A 20,299-nucleotide genomic window follows, 5' to 3' on the forward strand; every position below is an offset into this window, starting at 1 on the left:
AAAACTGTAACAAAGACTGAATACATCATCCCTGGTTTAGTCAGAGGGCTGGACGCAATATCCACAGCTATAAAACCAGCAACCTGCTTTATGAACACTAAAACATGGCCCTTTCAAGCCATGAAGGTTGAGCTCTTCCCTGGAGCATGGCAGCACTGTGAAACTAGAAGTAAGAGGACTCTGGTAGACTAGCTATGCCAATGCTAATGCGTAAAAATCCTGTTGTACTGAAGATGCGCTAAACTGCTTAATGAAGGAAGATTTCCGGATCGTCAACCGTAGACCCACAACAAAGGTACATTGGGACTCAGCGGCCCAGATGGACTCGAGCAGAAGGATGTTTTTATTTGTTTGTGACTCATTTTTTGGCCTGCTTTGAATCCTGCAGTACTTTAAAAAGCTATTAGCAGCTAAGGACTCAGCAACCATCTGCACAAACATCATTATCTTGTTAAATGCGGCTCTTGCAAAGGCTTGGCAGACCTTGTGTATTCATCAGTTTACCTACTGGAATGATAAATGAACTTAAGAATAGGAACTAACCTTAGCACTGACTCACAATGCTAATATGGCAACTGTTTAAATTAATTTCCCAAATGAGGACTACGCCAGAGGAGTGCGAAGATAGTTGCCTGTCACAATTTTTCAAAATGCTGTCGGTTTACGGCAAGGAACGCATTCAGAAAGCAAATCCGGGGGAATCTTGTAATTCAGATGCTATTAGCACACTTAGCTTCAGTCAGCGAAAAAGTTCTTGGATGAGATGCTTAATATTTATAGAGCAAAAAAAGTGGGCTTACACTTCTTCAAATTTATATTCCTCCCAGAATAGTAACTGGTTCAAAAGAAAGCTCCACAGTAAATCAGGAATGTGTTTTTGCAGTTGGAAAAATGCCTAGGTCATCTTAAGAGCAACACTAACTAGATTCCACAGCTTGACGTGTAATGAGGACAGCGTGCCCTTGGAACACCGGGAGAGTCTAGCACATGCAGATCAGCCGGGCAGAAAGATCTCCCACTACAGCTGCTAAATTAAACTAGCTTGGAATTTATTCAAATCAAAGTAGCTCATGGAGTTTCAACGGTTAAACTGTCCAAATAAATTTAAAGGAACGTTCCACCCAAAAATTCATATTTCACGTCATTTTAAACCCAAATACTGTTGTTTTTTAACATGATCACACAGAAAATTGCTATATTGCTGATTTTTCGTGAGACCACTTGTTTTTTTCTCCCATGGCATAGTGCCTTATCAAGGGACAGCTTACTCAAAAATTATAATTCTGTCATCAATACCGTTCCAAACTCATTTGTTCATGTTTGAAACACAAATGAAGATACTTTTATTGAAACCTGTACTTGCCTGTACTTAGTTGACATGGGAGAACAAACCTCATTGGTTCTTGTACATCAAGCGTGCACATTGGAGCTTCCTTTTACCATATTTGATGTTTTCAACAAATTTCCATTGATCATTGTTTATATGTGAATAAAAGCCTAAATTAAATCTAATCATCAATAAACCACATGATTCATACACACACACACATTACAATATCTTTACAGACTTTTTGAAACGTCAATGTTTTTGGTGGAACTTTTGATGGAGGGATAAAATATATTAATTTGTGTTTTGAAGATGAATGGATGTCTTGGAATATCATGAGGCTGAGTAAATGATGAATTTAAATTTTCTTTAACTATTGTATGACTTCAGAAGACTTGGAATATAGTGAATAAGTGTCACGAATCCTGGCCATGAACTTCCATTCTCTCACCACCAGAGGTCACTCACTCACCACAGGGACTCTTGCCTTACACTAACTGTTGCACACCACCTCAGACTACAATTCCCATCATCCATTGCACTGAAAACACACACAGCTGATTGCACTGATCACACACCCTACATAAACCATGGACTTCCTCTTCCTCTCGGCCGAGTATTGTTTAGTGTATATCTTAGTGATAGCTACTCTACGGAGCCCACTCAGTTGTTAGTCTTTCCTTGCTAGTTTTCTCGTGTTTTGATTCCTGCCTGTGTTTTCTGGATTAACCCTTTGCCTTGCCGTTCGGACTTTGTTTGCCCCTCGTTTGGATCATTGCTTGTGTACCTGGATTATCTCTCTGCCTTGCCCTGTTGGATATTGTTCGTCGATCGTCGACCCACGCTTGCCCTAGGATCACTCTTGTGTCTTGCCCGTGCCATATCTGTTTGACCCTGCCTGTGTATTGACTATATTTATAAATAAAAGTTTGCACTTGGCTCCGCATGTCTCACGTCTCGTTCACCCCGTTACAATAAGTCACATGGACCACATGTTTGCATTTTTTGAGCTAAGAACTGTCCTTTTATGGAAAAAAGTAACATGCATGTGAGTAAATAATGACAGAATTTACATTTTGAGGTGAACTGTCCCTTTCAGAGCTGTGCTTATGGAAAGATTTGGCCTCTTTGAGGGGAAACTGTTGATCTCAACAGGGCGCTTTTTCATTGAACAAGTAATTCATTTTAAAATTGTATGTCTGGATGAATAAAACTCTTTGATATTGCATGACTAACACCTTGTTCTGTTGCATTTCCATGCTCTTCTGAGTCTTGATGTCGCCTGTTTATTAAACGTGAGAATCATAGCTCCGTACAGGAGCAGATACAGGAAAATTTACAATGTCTCGCTCCTCAGTGCGAGGATAGAACATCAAAGACCTTGAATCTGACATGAAGAGATAAAGCACAGGTAGTCAGAGATATATGTATGAATTATTCACCACACACTTCTTGTGAGCCAATGGCCCGATAAGAACCTGCGTCCAGTGATGGAGGGAAAGAGAAAGATTAAACAACAAAAAAAAAATTTGTAGTGGCAAATAAGACGCTGACAAATCTATCCTGCCTAAACCAAACTACTTCATATTTTATAAATCCGCATAAAATGATCTGTAACCTCTAAGGCCCTTGAGTTTTAAAGGATTAGTTCACCCAAAAATGAAAATTCTGTCATTAATTACTCACCCTAATATTGTTGCAAACGAGAATACTTTTTTGTGCCCAAAGAAAAAAATGACTTTATTCAACAATTTCTTCTCTTACATGTACCATGACCAAGTCATTATATTTGTTCCCTTCCAGGAACTTCGAGCTACGTCCGAAGACGTTATGGGAACGCCATCAGCGTAACCGGCGCTCTGAATATTTTATACAACAGTCTAAAGGCTGGGCGAGGCGTCACGGGCGGGGTGACGTCACGACCAGGAAGTTATATAAGCACGTGCGGCGGAGCCGGCATCAGCTTTCTGTCATTCAGCAAGCGCTCTGTGTGTTGTCAGTCTGATTTTGTGTCTGTGAGTCTTATTTAGTGTTGTCTGTCCTAAAAGATGCCTAAAGCTAAGGCCAAGACAATGGGCGATCCCGGATCGCGTTTCAGGTTGTGTGTTAGTCCCTGCCCTCGCTACATTACGAGTGGGGACACACACAACCTGTGCGTGGTCTGCCTGGGTGCGGAGCATGCGGCGTCGGCTCTCGAGGGAGCCGATTGCCCGCACTGTGAGCGGCTCACGCTGCGCACACTCCGCACCCGGAGGGCTCTCTTCGAGGAGGGAGCCTTCGTGAGCGTCCCGCGCGGTGCTGGTCCCGCTGCTGCCGAGGCAGAGCGGCGGCTGCACTCGTGGGGCTCACAGGCTGATCTGGCTGGCGAGAGCGAGACGGGCATGTCCCTATCTCCTCCCGTATCCGCCAGATCTGGCGTCCCGTCTCTCGGGGAAGCAGTTCCTTCCCCCCGAGATGAGGACTCAGCGCTTCGTCTCTCTTCCTCCGAGGAGGTTGACGCGACGAGCGTTGACGAGGTTTCGCCGCCTCTCTCGCCCCAATATGAGGAGTTACTAGAGGTGGTGACTCGGGCAGTGGCCAAGCTCGACATCAGTTGGCCCCCCGAGAAAGCAGCTGCGCCGCAGTCCAGCTTGCTGGACGAGCGCTTCCTGCGCTCACGGCCACCACCTCTACGCAGGAGCCTTCCGTTTTTCCCCGATCTCCACACCGAGGTGTCGAGATCGTGGGTTAAACCTTATTCATCCCGCCCTTTCGTTCCCGCTTCTGACTACTACGGTAATGTGCGGGAGCTGAATGGGCGTGGATACAGGGCGATGCCCCGGATCGAACAGACGCTTGCTAGCTATCTGTCTCCGTCCGCGGCGTCGTCCTTGAAGGCTCCCACTCTGCCCACTAAGCCTCTGCGCACCACATCATCGTTAGTGGGCAGGGGGTATGCGGCAGCAGGACAGGCTGGTGCGTGTCTGCACACTATGGCAGTGCTGCAGGCGTACCAGGCTGAATTGCTGAAGGAGTTGGATGAGTTCGGGGATATCAGAGCTGACGATATTTTAGAGCTCAGGAGGACCGCCGATTTGGCTCTCCGCGCCACCAAGGAGTCGGCCCGCGCTATCGGCCGCTCCATGTCAGCTTTGGTGGCAGCGGAGAGACATCTGTGGCTGACCCTGTCCGACATCAAAGAGAAGGACAGGGCCTGCCTCCTGGACGCCCCGCTGCAGCCTTCTGGCCTGTTCGGCGACGCGGTGAGCGCCGTCGTCGACAGATTTCAGGAGGCTCGTAAGCAAGCGGAGGCGTTCCGGCGGTTCCTCCCCCGTCGCTCTCTAACTCTGGAGGCTGCTGGGCGGGAGCAGCCTCCTCCGCATACCAGCTCCTCACATAGGGCTGCGCAGAAAGAGAGCGTCGCCTCTCGTGCTCCCCCGAGGCGGGGCCGAGGGCAGCGGCGCTCCGCGCCGGGGACTTCAAGGCCAAGGGCAGACCTGAGGGATGTCTTGTCGGCCAAGAGGTCCTCGGCGAAAAAGTCCTGATGGGCGAGCCCCAGGACTTCGGAGGACGGCCCCTACTGGGGTGGAGCGGCTTACACCGCGGCACACGGTGACCGTCTCCCCTCGGTGCCCTCCGGGGATTTGTCTGTCAACCCTGCAGTTCCAGGGCACAGCAGGTCCCAGCGAGTGGTACTCTCAGGTTCTTCCGCCTGTGATTTCAGCGGGCCTGAGAAACTCGCCTCAGCCGCCAGATCATGCGTCTCCTGCCGGTGCGCCGCAGCGAGGCAGCGGTCTGGCCGCTTCTCTGACACCAGAGGTCAGTCTCGAGAGACTGATTCCCTTAGTAGATCGTTTGGCAGCTTGGCAGCGGCTGCCGAATGTGTCTCCTTGGGTCCTGCGGACGGTAGAGGCTGGTTATTCCATCCAGTTCGATGGGCCACCTCCGCTGTTCAACGGGGTCTGTGTGACTACGGTCCGCCCCGAGCAGGCTCTGGTCCTGGAACAGGAAGTCAACACTTTGCTGAGAAAGGAAGCCATAGAGTTGGTTCCACCTCACGAAGTGTACACCGGCTTCTACAGCCGATACTTCATTGTTCCGAAGAGGGACGGAGGGCTGAGGCCCATACTGGACTTGCGTCTCTTGAACCTCTCAGTCAGATCGCTGAAGTTCAAGATGCTCACGGTCAAGCAGATTGTATCTCAAATCAGGTCCGAGGACTGGTTTGTTACGATAGACCTCAAAGACGCCTATTTCCATGTGTCCATCCTTCCCTCTCACAGGAAGTTCCTGAGGTTCGCTTTAGGGGGCAAAGCGTACCAATATCGGGTTCTTCCCTTCGGCCTAGCACTCTCACCCCGCACTTTCACCAAGTGTGTAGATGCGGTCCTGGTCCCGTTGCGACTGCAAGGCATCCGCATACTAAACTACATCGACGATTGGTTGATCCTTGCTCGATCAGAGCAGTTGGCAGCTCGGCATCGAGATGTCGTTCTTGCCCACATGAAAGATCTGGGGTTAAGACTAAACGCCAAGAAGAGTGTGCTTTCTCCAGCTCAGAGAACCACTTATCTAGGCGTGGTGTGGGATTCGACCACGATGCAGGCTCGTTTGACCCCTGCTCGGATCGAGTCGATCCTCACGGCAGTCAGGAGAGTGCGAGAAGGCCAGCCATTCACTGTCAAGCAGTTTCAGAGGCTGCTTGGGCTCATGGCAGCTGCGTCCAGCGTGATTCCTTCTGGCCTGCTGTACATGAGGCCCCTACAGTGGTGGCTCAAGACCAGGGGGGTCTCCCTGAGGGGAAACTCGCTCCGCGCTGTCAAGGTATCACGGCGCTGCATCCGTGCCTTAGACATGTGGAGGAAACCCTGGTTCTTGTCCCAGGGCCCGGTGCTGGGAGCTCCTTGTCGCCGCGTCTCGCTAGCGACGGACGCTTCCCTCACCGGTTGGGGTGCGGTCATGAGTGGCCACCCTGCCCGTGGTCTGTGGAGTGGTCGCCACCTAACGTGGCATATCAACTGGCTAGAGATCCTAGCTGTGTTCCGTGCTCTCAAGCACTTCCTCCCAGACCTGAGAGATCGCCACGTGCTGGTCCGCACCGACAGCACGGCAGTGGTCTCTTACATCAACCACCAAGGAGGTCTGCGATCGCGCCCCTTGTACAAGCTGGCACACCAGATCCTTGTGTGGTCCCAGGGCAAGCTCCTATCATTGAGAGCTGTGCACATTCCTGGGTATCTCAACATCGGAGCAGACGTCCTGTCGAGACAGGGGCCGAGGCCCGGGGAATGGATGCTTCACCCCCAGGTGGTGAAGCAGATTTGGAAGGTTTTTGGCCAAGCTCAGGTGGACCTCTTTGCGACTCGAGAGTCGGCGCAATGTCCCCTTTGGTTCTCTCTAGCTCCTCCAGCGCCTCTGGGACTGGATGCTATGGTACAGACCTGGCCGAGGCTTCGTCTGTACGCCTTCCCCCCGATCGCTCTGCTCCCGGGAGTTTTGGCGAGAGTGCGCCGGGACGCGGTAAGCCTACTGTTAGTAGCGCCGTTCTGGCCGGGCCGAGTATGGTTCTCGGACCTGATTTCGCTCCTCGACGGCGCCCCGTGGCCGGTGCCGATCAGGAGCGATCTCCTCTCACAGGCCGGGGGCACCTTTGTGCACCCCCGCCCGGAGATGTGGAAGCTGTGGGTATGGCCCCTGAGGGGGCGCAACTCATAGTTTCCGGTCTGTCAACCGAGGTTGCCGAGACCATCCTCCAATCCAGAGCTCCCTCTACGAGGAAACTGTACGCCTTGAAGTGGAAACTCTTCACTTCGTGGTGCGGAGACCGCCAGCTCGACCCAGTCAACTGCCCGATCCGCGCAGTTCTGGAGTTCCTGCAGGCCCGCTTCTCCGCAGGGCTAACCCACTCCACTATTAAGGTCTACGTGGCAGCTATCTCGTCGTACCACGCCCTTAGTGGTGGCCAGTCAGTGGGCAGACACCCCCTGGTTACACGTTTCCTCCGTGGTGCGCTGAGGCTGAGGCCTCCCGTACGACCCCGTGTCCCCACGTGGGACCTGGCTGTGGTACTAGAGGCTCTGGGCAGAGCACCCTTCGAGCCTCTCGGGGAGATAACTGATAGACTCCTCACCATCAAGACCGTCTTCTTGTTGGCCATCACTTCTCTGAGGAGGGTGAGCGACCTTCAGGCCCTGTCTGTGGCCCCTTCGCATATCGACTTTGCGCCCGGTTCGGCGAAAGTCTTCCTCTACCCCCGTGTGGGGTACATACCGAAGGTTCTGACGGTCGTACCACAGCCGGTCGTACTCCAGGCCTTCTGTCCTCCTCCCTTCAGGGAGCCCGGGGTGGTCCACGCCCCGACATTCGCCAGGTTCTACAGCCTCGACATCAGAGCCACTCCAGGCTCCTCTGTCCTTTCAGCCTCACACCAGGCAGGGACTTGTCAGTCTGGCGGCGTTGGCATTGCGTTCCCATAACGTCTTCGGACGTAGCTCGAAGTTCCTGGAAGGGAACGTACCAGGTTACGTATGTAACCCAGGTTCCCTGAAGGGAACGAGAGCTACGTCCCGAGCCACACTTCCGGCATCCCTGCCAGCGCTTGCTTCATGACTTGAAGCTGATGCCGGCTCCGCCGCACGTGCTTATATAACTTCCTGGTCGTGACGTCACCCCGCCCGTGACGCCTCGCCCAGCCTTTAGACTGTTGTATAAAATATTCAGAGCGCCGGTTACGCTGATGGCGTTCCCATAACGTCTTCGGACGTAGCTCTCGTTCCCTTCAGGGAACCTGGGTTACATACGTAACCTGGTACGTTTTCTTTGCACACAAAAAATATTTTCGTAGCTTTATAATATTACGGTTGAATCACTGATGTTACATTGACTATTTTAACGATGTTCTTACTACCTTTCTGGGCCTTGAACGTGGTAATTGCGTTGCTGTCCATGCAGGATCAGAAAGCTCTCGGATTTCATCAAAAATTCGAAATTTGTGTTCCGAAGATTAAGGTGAACGGTCCGTTTAATGATTACCTGTTGTTGTCTAAGTTTGTTAAAACTTGATCTTAAAGGGATAGTTCATCTATAAATGTAAATTCTGGCATCAATTACTCACCCTTATGTCATTCCAAACCTGATTGCTTTCTTGGTCACTATATACGTACACTGTACGGAAAAGAGCGGCATGAACATTCTTCAAAATGTCTCCTTTTGTGTTCTACAGAGAAAAGAAAGTCATACAAGTTTGCAACAACATTTTTTTTTGCGGTGTCGTTAATGGCAAAAACACATAAGAATATGTAATCTGCAACAAAAACAACTGTAAAGGATAAGACAAATTCAATGGTATTACCGATCCCATCCAATGTTTTTAATTGACCACTTGTTCGGTAAAGAATATAATACAATGACAGAACTAGAATTCATAAGAACATCAATAAATATTGGATAACACACATGGACCACATTCACACAGCTTGACTCAGGTCATCCCAGTGAAGAAAATGCTTTTAAAAAAACAACAGTATCTCAATGTAGAAGATGGTGTTTGATGTTTGATGCAGCAGCAGTAGTGTTTTCTGCCTAGTGTCGGAGAACGGAGAGTTAGCCTGTGTGACTGAGGTCCAGGGACTCAACAAACACATCCAGATTTCATTTAAAAAAAATGAAAAATAAATAAATCCATAGATAAAAAATTAGAAGAAAACACCAAGAAGTGAAAACAAAGTCTGTACATCACCGAGCTGGGGAGTGGTGTCAAAAGATTTTATGGTTTTGTCGCAAGGTTGATTTGCTACTGCCAGAGGAATGAATTTACTGCTTGTAACAGCAGGGAATGCTGGGTCATTAATAACGACGGGATGCCCTTCAAGCCAACAAATAATAAATAAACAGAAATAAGAGCTGTTACTGTAAATATACTGGAAAAGTCTCATATGCTTGGTTCTGAAATGTAAACAAAAATTCAGATAACAAAAGTCGGGGGAACATCATAGTCCAAATGCATATCAGTGTAAAGCTAAAGACCCCACCATATTAATTGGTATCATAGAGTCTTCTTTAAGGTCCTCTCCAACAGTGTTATCATCAAATAAACGGCGTGCATGACAACCGACTGGGATGGAATTTACACATAAGATTATGTGCCAATACAGATTTTTATGAGGTAAAGGGCGGACAATGTAAGCACGGTTTAGGTGAACAGGGAACGCCGGAGGTTCGGGTTAGGTATACTAAGCAGCAGTGATTTCCAGAACAATCCACACTGCCACCGGCATCTGAACTGGCTTCTTTGTCATGGTAATTCCCTTTCTGACACCGTCCAATCATAGACATTTCCAGCAGACGAAGATAACGCACTAAAAATTCAGATGTGCTACTCTTGCCACAATAGTCCGGTTGGTCATGATGGATGTGGCTTGTTACCTGCAGTCCTGATTAAACAGAGGACATTGTGCTCCTGTCTCACCTCCGTAGCTTCCTCTTTACCTCCAACTATCATGTAAATACGAAAAGAACAAGGTTAACGTTTCGATACAACATGAACATTTTATCAAAATGGAAAAATGCCATTCTCGGCTCATAGCAAACAGAGCATCGGAGGCTATTGCGAGAGTATTTTACATATTCTGCTTGCAAGAAACTCAACAAATCTGGCTGAATGAGTCACGCAAACAAGCCTAAATAAGGCTATGTTCCACGAATGTAACTACAAAGGGGTGGCGCAGCTAGCGTAACAACCTCTGGGACAGCAATTGCTCTGTGGCAATTAGTCAGAAAACTTGCCACAAGAAAATCCCGCAGCTGCCTCTTATAGTTCTTCAGAATGCCTGCCAAAAGACAGCTGTGAACATTCTTTGTTTAGCGATTCATTTTTATAATCAAGGCTCGCAATTATGTTGCCACATTGTTAGCCATCTGCCTTCCTTCGCTAGCCTCAGCTGAGGGCTGTAAAGAGCTATTAGTGTGATATAGAGGTACATTAGCAGCTAATATGGATTATTAGGAGAATGGGTACCAGAATGAGACTCCAATTTTGACAGACAAATTGCATAACACTGGTGCACCTCCTGTTCAATGCAAATCATGCATGGGCATTAGAATGATTTGTACGAAACCTGCCCAGAACAGGTAATTATTCACCCCAAAATAAAAATAAAAAAAAGTTGATACTTTGCTTTAAGGATGTAGATTTTGTTTTGCATTGTGACATTATTTTCAAGAAAATTAACCACGCTGAAATTACTATTACCGTAATGCAAATACCTAAGTAAATAAAATATATCTGAATTTTTTTAATTATCAAAATAAATTATCAACACACACACACTTATATAAATAATAAAAATAATGGAAAATTTATGTTTTTATGAAATTTACTACAAATGCATGTTCCTCCGCTTATGACTTAACTTCAAAATGTTCAAAAACAGCTTTTAATTTTTTTTTTAAATCATCCTTTTCTTGAAGTCAATTGCTTCTTTATCAAAATAAGCGCCAATAACCTCAACATTAATTAAGTTTCTTGGAACAAAAAGATGAATTGTTCAGATATTAAGACTATTGGCTTTTCATCCTTGAATTTTGGGCTATTAAAACAGGTGGATAAAGGTAGAGAAAGAAAGAAAAGGGAGCGCTGACGTTGAAAAGAAATCTGGGCTACGTTTGCAATCTCACTGGGAAATTGAGTGAGGAACAGCGAGAGATAAGCACAAACCCCGGCATTAGAGAAATGTGCTGTAAAAAAGAAAGAGTCTGCCCTTTTTTAAGGTAAGGAGGCTAGTTGAGAGGACAGAGAATAAGGAGCGGTCCTCATTTTTGAGTCAGCTGTCGCAGTACTCTTTGAAAAACAGGACACGCACCTGGTAGGGAAGAAAAAAAAGCATGCACAGTGAGCCCAGACCACATCTTTCGCTCTGAGGAGAACAGAAGGCCAAATGCTGCCTCTCAACTGGCTTTCTTCTGCATGAGCCTTTCCCTTTTTAACCTCCTGATCTTCAGTGCTGGAGGTATCCCTGCCTCTGAAATTTACCCATGAGCACTTTTAACATCTAACCCGTATGTGATATCGCACCATCTGGATTATTTGTTTTCGTTCTCATCCCACACATGGGAATCCATCCCTGTTTTATTTCTTCCTAAAAATATGCTACTTTGAGAAGCTAATTACGGGCATAGCTGCGACCCCTAAGGCTGTTAAAAGTACCTTGTCACTGGCTCTGTTTGATGTGGCGTATATGTAGTCGAGTGCAATTAAGACCAGCAAGTCGAACCTCTCTTTCCGTCCCTCTAATTTTTGCTCTTTTTCTCGCAGACAGGCTCTGACAGGACAATTTCTCCTCTGTGGGTGACAACGTGGGAGATTATGATACAGACCATCAATAACAGATGGAGAACCACAAGTTTTGGGGATTTTACAGTGGCACATTTCAACTAACTAATTCTTGTCAAGTCACTCAAAGTCAATACCTGTGAAAGATAGAAAACCTTTAGGCGAGGCTTGAAATACATCTGCTTAACAACTAGTTAAAAGCTGTTTAAGGACTTAAAGGAATAGTTTGACCCCAACAATTAAGTCTGTCATCAGTTATTTAACCTCATGTCATTTCAAACCCGTATTATGTTCTTTTGTCAGTGGAGCACAAAAGAAGATACTTTGCAGAGTGTCCAAGCTGCTCTTTTCCAGTGGAAAACACAAAAGTTTCATAACAGTGGTTTGCATGACTATATGTGTGTTATATTCTTCATCTGAAGATTTTCAATAAGCTTGTATAAGGGAAATGCAAGAATTAAATGAATATTCACAAAAAAAGCAAGCCAACATAGATCTGAAATCTTGTTCATCACCAGTTTGACATCAGTGAGATCAAATGTCACATTCCTGCGAAAGCTACAATAGAATAGCAACTTTTTGATTATGGATAATGAAACTTCATATTTCTATGGAAGTTACAATGGAATAATGACTTTTGATTAAACTTCGGTCTGTTTTACACAAATCTATCATACGGCTTCAGAAGACTTCAAATACAGTGCACAACTAGTTTTATGGTGCCATTTTTTTAATTCGACAGCTCCTGTTGCCAGTCACTCGTGTCCTTTTGTGTTTGACGAAATAAATAAAATCATACAGGTTTGGAACGACATGAGCGTGATTTAATTTTCATGTAAAATCCAAATGAGCACCACTCCTCTCAACTCAAAACACACCAATACTCAGAAATACTGTATAAATTAGGTTAATGTCTTACAAAGAGCAAACCAACGTCAAAACAGTCAAGAAATACTGTATAAGCTAACCAATCCCAAGCATTTCCTGGCTGTTTCGATTTGATTCCGCGTATTGAAATGAAATACAATATTTATATGTAATACCAACCCACCCGCTCAATTAATGCTTATGTAAAAATACATAAACAGTTACCTAGAGTGTTTTCTACATTGAAGGTACGAAAGAACTTTCCTCATGTTGGATTCACTAAAATGAGATGTAACATTAACGGATAAAGAGATGGAAAAGTGAAATTGTTATAGTCCTTGTGAGGTCCAGCAGTGCCCCTCTGATCATAATGGGAGTAGACTGAGCCAGACGAGAAGGGGGAAAGGTGAAAGGCCGTCGGATATCAAAGATAAGGAGGTTTAGGTGAAAGGCTGGCGGACAGGAGGGGATTATTTGGTTAGAAATGGCCGTGACCCTCCTGTTGACCTCGATGACCTCCTGAACCGTGCCTCTTGTGCTTTCTGCGCTCGTGGTGGGACTTGTGGTGGTGGCGTCTGTAGCGGGGAGATCTCCTTGCTGAGGATACAAAAAAAAAAAAAAAAAAGAATGAGTCAATTTGGTTCTTGAGATTGACATTTAGAGAATAAAGTGGGGATACTTACACTTCGTACAGATGATCTTGGGCCGGTCCCATTTGCCGTTGGCGTGACACTTGATGGTGGGAATGTGGCGTTGGAGGAAACCGTCACCACACTGGTAACGCACCACAGAGTGTATGTCATAATGCGAATACTTGCGACCAATCAGGAAAGCGTTGTCCACGGTGGGTGGAGCTCCACATAGTACTGCAAGAAAGAAAATGTAGGATTACGAAAATGTAAATAAATATTGTATCAACATAAAATGAATCAACATACTTTCTTAATACATGTTCCTGGAAATAATGCACTGTTATTGAAATTCTGTCAGATTTTTCAATGTTGTAGCTAATAATCGATAACCCATGGCTATATTATTTTGTCTAAATGAAATAAAAATAACACATAAAAACTAAAATCAATAGTTTGGTACAATGGTACAAAGTGAATTTAGGCATCACAACATTCTGAAAGTAGATATTCATTTTGAAATACTGAAGATTACATTTAACAGTGTAATGAAATTAGTGTTTTTAAAGCTTAACATTTAATGAGGGTTAGAAGATGGGAAAGCTAAAAATTATGTATATATATATATATATATATATATATATATATATACACACATACATTTTTATAAAATAAAATAATATATAAAATAATAAAATAATTTATAATAAAGATATTTATAACAAAACTATTAATATAAAATAAAAACATATAAAACTAATTTAATAACTGATATCATTTAATACCTGGCCAATAACTGATACTTTGGGCATCCATATTTCATGGTGATTCATTGTAAATTTTATTGCAAATGAATGAATGAATGAATGAATGAGTGAGTTTTTCATTTTTGTGTGAACTGCACAGAATATATGCTATATAAAATCAAGTAAATAAATAAATGAATAAATAAATACATTTCCCATTTTTTTAAGATCCAATCAATTTCCACTAGACATTTTTTCATCAAATACTCATATTAATCCTACGTTTGAGTAAAATGGGCTTGAAGGGTTTCAAATGTACTTTTTTCTCAAGACATATCAAGCATGGTGTATGAAAAAAATTGCTGTCGTAAGATTCAACCCTAAAGAGCCACAGTCTAGTGACACTCTTCTCCAGCAGTGCCTCACGGTGACATTTATCTAATTAAACAGAGCTGCAGTTAACTTTTCTTTCATTAGGTGGCGCCCTCGGAGCTGAAACTGAAGATGCAGGAGTCGCTTATTCTTTTGTTGTGGCGAGCCAGTAAACACCTCAGGGAACAGGCACAAACAATTAGCCCGTGGTATACGGCTCCCCGTACATTCATACGCTCTGAACAGCAAACCTATAATCCAAAGCTGCTCGCTATAATCACCTCAGCTTGTCCATTTGCAGCGAAACATCATAAAGCTGACCTGTGATTTGAGTGTTTAATATCTTCACTCCGGCAGACTTTATGGCCTTGGCACTTTAGCTTTTCTCCTTCAAGTAAGATTTTCTTTATCAAACGCTCCAGAGCAAGTCGTGCCATTAACTTCCTTGCAGGATTTCACAGCATTTTCAGAACCAAATCAATTCTGGGAAGGAACTGCAGGTTATCTGTTGCTCAGGACGGGCAGGAATTGCCACCTAATCAGTGAAGGTATGAGCTGGAATTGATCTGGGAAGTCAGCGGCTGCTTGTAAGCCTGATGAGTTTTGTTGTGTGCAGGTTTTTTTTTTTTTGGTGAGGAGCTTCTTTGTCTGGAGAGAAATAGGTATGACCTTCTAGGTTGAGGACAGGAGGCAAATGTCACACTTAAAAACACTCGCTCCTGCACTCAGCAGCCATTCGCAATCCACACAAGCCGAGCTCTGATTCAGCAATGAATCATAAATAAATAATAGACCATAAAATCAATACTCAATCCTGGACACACTGTACACTTAGATACACTGGCCTCAAAAGTATTCGGACAACTAAGCCATGCTTAAAAATGTATGAATGTCACTTTATTCTATATTATACTGTAGAGCTTCACTGAGAAGGAAAAGTATAACCAAAAAAAAACCTAAAAAAAACCAAAAAACTTTTTTTTAAGTTTTAGTAACAAATAAAATAAAAACAAAGAGTAACAAATAAATTATATATTAAATATAATAAATTAAATATATTTTATAATTACGGTTAATAAACAAATAAAGATTAATAAATCAATAAATGGGAAATAATTAACAAATAAAATATATTTACAAAGATGTTTTTTAAAATGATCAAGATTCAAGATTCAAGATTTTTATTTGTCACATACACAATTATACAGGGTATAACCAGCAGTGAAATGTAGGGTATAACCAGCAGTGACATTATTTTAAAAACACACACACACACACACACACACACACACACACAACACACACTACATTTATTAAGAAATTAAAAACTTTAATTTAGCAAGCAATGTAATAAAGCATATTTATTTAAAACAAATTAAACTGTTCATATTTACAAAGATGCTTTTTAATATTTGAGAAATGATACATATATAACACACAAACATTACATTTATTAATAAACACTCATATTTATTTTCAATTATAATCCACACACACACACACACACACACACATATATGTATGTATATATATATATATATATATACAGTGTATATATATATATATATATATATATATATATATATAAATAATTCACACAAAAATGTGTATCTATGTGCATTAATAAAATAAAAAATTCTAAATTTAATACTGATTCAGTTAAGGCAGCGGCTATTTACACAAAGTGCAAATAATATATATTTTTAGCGATAGATACTATTTACACCAAGTGAAAATAGCAGTATTTTTTAACGCTATGCTATTTATACTACTTATTGCAAATAGTGGCAATTATCTGCACCTCAGTATTGTAGTACATTATAAAACAGTACGCAATAATAACGTATTGAGTATAAATTATAGTTTTAATTCAAATTATTAAATGGATGCCACCTTATTGGGACAATAAAGCTACCCTACATCTACCCTAACCCTACCCGATACTTTTATTTTCAACTTTTTGATTATTTCCTTCATTTTATTTTTTTATAAATGCCTTTCTGATGCAATATGAGATTTGAAAAGGGATAAAAAAAGGTCAGCAAAAGGCGGGCTCGAACTCTGGTCGATCGTGTCAAAAAGTATATGATTTACCATCTACACCACTCAAACTGATGCAAAACAAGCGTCTTTTTTAGTGTTGACTAAGCCAATCACACGTTAGGGGGCGGAGTTAGTGTAAATAGCTTTTGCGAACAAGGCGGGCTATTTGCACTTAGTGTAAATAGACACTCCATTTAGTTAATTTAGTAATTGAATATAATTGATTTCAGTTTTAATAAGCAATGATAATAACCCTATATATATAAAATTCTAACAAAAATGTGTATGTGCATTAATAAAACAAAAAACTAAATGTAATACATTTTATGTTGATTTTATTAATTTAATGTTTTATTAATGAATCTAATAAATTATATATTTCAATTATAAACCTAAAATATTATAAATTCGCCTTACATTTGAATCTACATTGTTAATATAGGTTATGTTATATGCGGCAGGTTACTTTTCACATATGAAGTGACTGATAACAGTTTTCCTATTTGCTTTCCAACTGCAAGTTGAAGCATTTTTGCAGAGGACAAAGGAAAGAGGTTTATCGTAGTGCTATCATATCGACTAGACCGCGCAGAATGCCCCAGGATGCGTCTCACCTCATTCATACAAATATCAAAGCTGGCAGGCAAAAGTCAAGGTGATTCAATAACACAGACACAGATAGTGGTTCTTCAACTGAGTCAGCATCACCCTGAGGCTTGTGCTCAACACTTTGGATTCAGGCATCTTTACCTCCAGCAAAATCTGGAGCTCAGCATAAAAACGATTACATCACGAGAGAAACATACCGACTGATATTGCGGAACATCTGTTTAAAGCACATATATAAAACAAGTTAATATCATATGACTGACTGTCTATTGTTCGCTGTTCTTAAGGGATTGTATTATTGTATTAAGGCCTGGCTGGAGGGATTGCATGATCAATAGCGCTGACAGTTTGATTGATAGAATGACTGGGGGAGGGCTGATGGACAAAAGGGGACAGCAAGGCAGGTGGTGGGGGTGGTTGGAAATGTTTCCCAGGTGGTCTTGCAAATGACAGCTGGCTGAGCTGTGTACGTGTGCCAGCCATACGACTGTCAAAATTGAATATGCACACCATCGATTAAAATCTGCGGCTACTGTGTAACCCCTGTGTACACCGTTATAAAAACAATGCTAAGGTGTATGTGTACTTGAAGATTTCCTGAGAAATTATGAACTTTCGTCTGGTCTATCTATTGTTTAGTCTAGTCTAGATCTAAAGAGACACTTTGGGTTCACAAGGACCAACTGAAAAAGAGGTCCTTCAGAAGATACCTCTCAGGAGGTCCAGACCATGACAGACCTACTCTGGTATTAAGTCTCAATATATAGATAGTTAAATAAAATGTAATATATATATATATATATATATATATATATATACAGTATATACTGTATATAATGAAATATTAAACTAAATTTTATTCAAATATTTATATTAAAAGTGATATTGTACTTGTTTATAAGTTTGATATAAATATTTCAAATAAAATTTACATTGGAATATATACAGATATTTCAGTTAAATAAATAGGCCTTTCAGTTAAATAGACACTTTGGGTTCACAAGGGCCGACCGGAGAACAGGTACTTCAGAGGACACCTCTCAGGGGGTCCACACCATGATGGACCTGCTTTGGAAAGCTAACGAGACATGTTACATTTAAATATTTATATTAAATATAATAATTTTATTTGTTAATTTATATAAATATTACAATTCAATATTTAGTTTAAATATATAGACATTTCAGTACAATTCATATTACATTTGTGGATAGATAAGTATTACATTTAAAAAATAAAATATCTCTTTTAATATTAATATTTAATAGAATATCTTAATATTTAACTTGATAATTAGTTTGATATAAATAGTTCAATTCAATATTTATTTTAAATATGTAGATATTTCAGTTAAACGTCTAATTTATTTATCTAATCCTATTGAAATCTACCATGTAAGCTTAAACATGTAAGCCAGCCTACCACGTAAACTCAAACACATTTTAATAATGAATTGAGTATTAAATTATGGAACGGAGGGCAAGATTTCAATAGGAAGTGAGAAACGTGTTTCACTGGCTCTCCAGAGCAGGTCCTTCATGGTCTGGGCCTCCTGAGAGGCATTCTCTGATGGACCTGTTCTCCGGTTGGCCCTTGTGAACCCAATGTGTCTCTCTTTATATCTAGCTAGGGCAGACGGACCCGACGGATTCCATACCTCAGTCTGCTTCGTATGTAAATGACCAGATAAAAGGAGTCTAATGAGCCCATATAGGTGTGGGTGAAGCAGATTGAGTCAGAGCTAAACGACTACGAGTGGCTGAAGAGAACCAGTCATGTCTGTCATGTCATGATCGAAGCTTTGAACACGCAGCACTCCCGAGGACCCACCATCACATCCTCAGAACAAAATGAGTGACAGTTATTGTTGAGGTCACTGTCTGATGGCGAAAAGACGTGAGATGACTTGGTGAAAGTGGAGCTGGTGAAAATAAAGTTGTAAAAACTGACATGACAAGTTCAGAGTGACATAAAAAGAAAGCGAGGGATGGAATGACTTGGAATATCGATCTTGGTTAAAGAAATTATTTAGTCAAAAATGAAGATCCTGCTATCATTTATTCACCCTCATGTCATTCCAAACCTGTATGACTTTCTTTAATTTTGTGATATATTGAAGAATGTTGGTAACCTAAGTTTCGGTTCCCATTGACCATTGTATTGTTTGTCTATATAGTGGAAGCGAATGGGAACCAAAATGGTTTGGTTACCAATATTCTCTAAAATATCCACAGAGCAAAAAAAGCCATACAGGTTTGGAACGACATGAGACACTTCGGGTTCACAAGGGTCAACCGGAGAACAGGTCCTTCAGAGGACACCTCTCATGGGGTCCAGGCCATGATGGACCTACTCTGGAATGCCAATGAGACTTTTAAATAATATATATTTTTTAATGTATTATTATTTTTTTATTTGTGGATAGATAAATATTAAAATTAAATAAAACATCCCTTTTAATATAAATATTTAATTGAATATTTTAATATTTAACTTAGTTTGATAGTTGTTCGATTTATAAATGATAACAGGATTTGTATTTTTTGGGAGAAATAGCCCATAAAAAAGTATCATAAAAGTGGTTGATAAGTCTTCTGAAGTCATGTGACAATAGCTTTGTGTGAGAACAAATCTTTTGACTTAAATCTTTACAGTGAATTGTTGAATTATTCACACAACCAGTCTAAATGATAGTTCATGAATCCGACTGATCAAGTTCTTGAGTTCAACTCACTGATTCATGGAAAAGTGTGACCAGTACATTATTCAAAATAAATCTTGTCTTCCACAGAAGAAATAAAGTCAAATGAGTTCTGAATGACATGAAAGTAAGTGATGACAGAAGCAGCAGCATTGATTTCAATCAAAGGAAGAGATATAAATGAAAGAGCAGATGAGGAACATCTCATGAAGACGTGAGAATAAAGTTAACAAAAGGAGGTCAGCACTGGAGGAAACAGTACAGTGTGGTAGAAAATGAGGCAGTAAAGTATTTGCCCTCTTTTCCCAATTCCTCCCCTCTCTTCCGCTCACCTGTGCCTTTCTTGCAGATGTAGGGCAGGTTGTAGTTGCAGGGCACATCGTTCCATTTGCCGTTCTCATGGGCGATCATCACCACGCAGTCCTCTCCGCCCGCAAAGAAATTATCCGGCTGGTTCTCCCTCCAGTTCTCATATTGCTGGAGGATGAATGGGGATATTTCAGAGCTAAATCCAATCCCATGGCTTTACTAGGTATTTCGTGTACCGTCTTATATATCCATTGCATTACAAATGGGTTTTCAGATACGCCTAATCGGTCTGATATAATATATTATATAAACTTGTTAGGTGCCTAAATGGTTTGAAAACTTGAGACTTGTGCTTAATTTGCATGATCTATCTGATCATACTGCCT

At 42.1% G+C, this 20,299-nt stretch overlaps 1 protein-coding gene across 1 annotated transcript in view; it reads right to left on the minus strand.

Moving 5' to 3' along the window:
• Positions 1-12,981: 12,981 nt before the first annotated feature.
• LOC306867579 (neurocan core protein-like) overlaps positions 12,982-20,299 on the minus strand; it is a gene marked incomplete at both ends in the record, with an annotated part of 112,455 nt that continues 105,137 nt past the window's right edge. The window contains 3 exons of the mRNA XM_079413328.1: positions 12,982-13,100; positions 13,187-13,369; positions 19,937-20,081. Of these exons, the coding sequence (XP_079269454.1) occupies positions 12,982-13,100; positions 13,187-13,369; positions 19,937-20,081 (447 nt within the window). The remainder of the gene's footprint in view (positions 13,101-13,186; positions 13,370-19,936; positions 20,082-20,299) is intronic.

Source organism: Barbus barbus (assembly GCF_936440315.1).
Source record: "Barbus barbus genome assembly, chromosome: 49".
Classification (NCBI taxonomy): domain Eukaryota; kingdom Metazoa; phylum Chordata; class Actinopteri; order Cypriniformes; family Cyprinidae; genus Barbus; species Barbus barbus.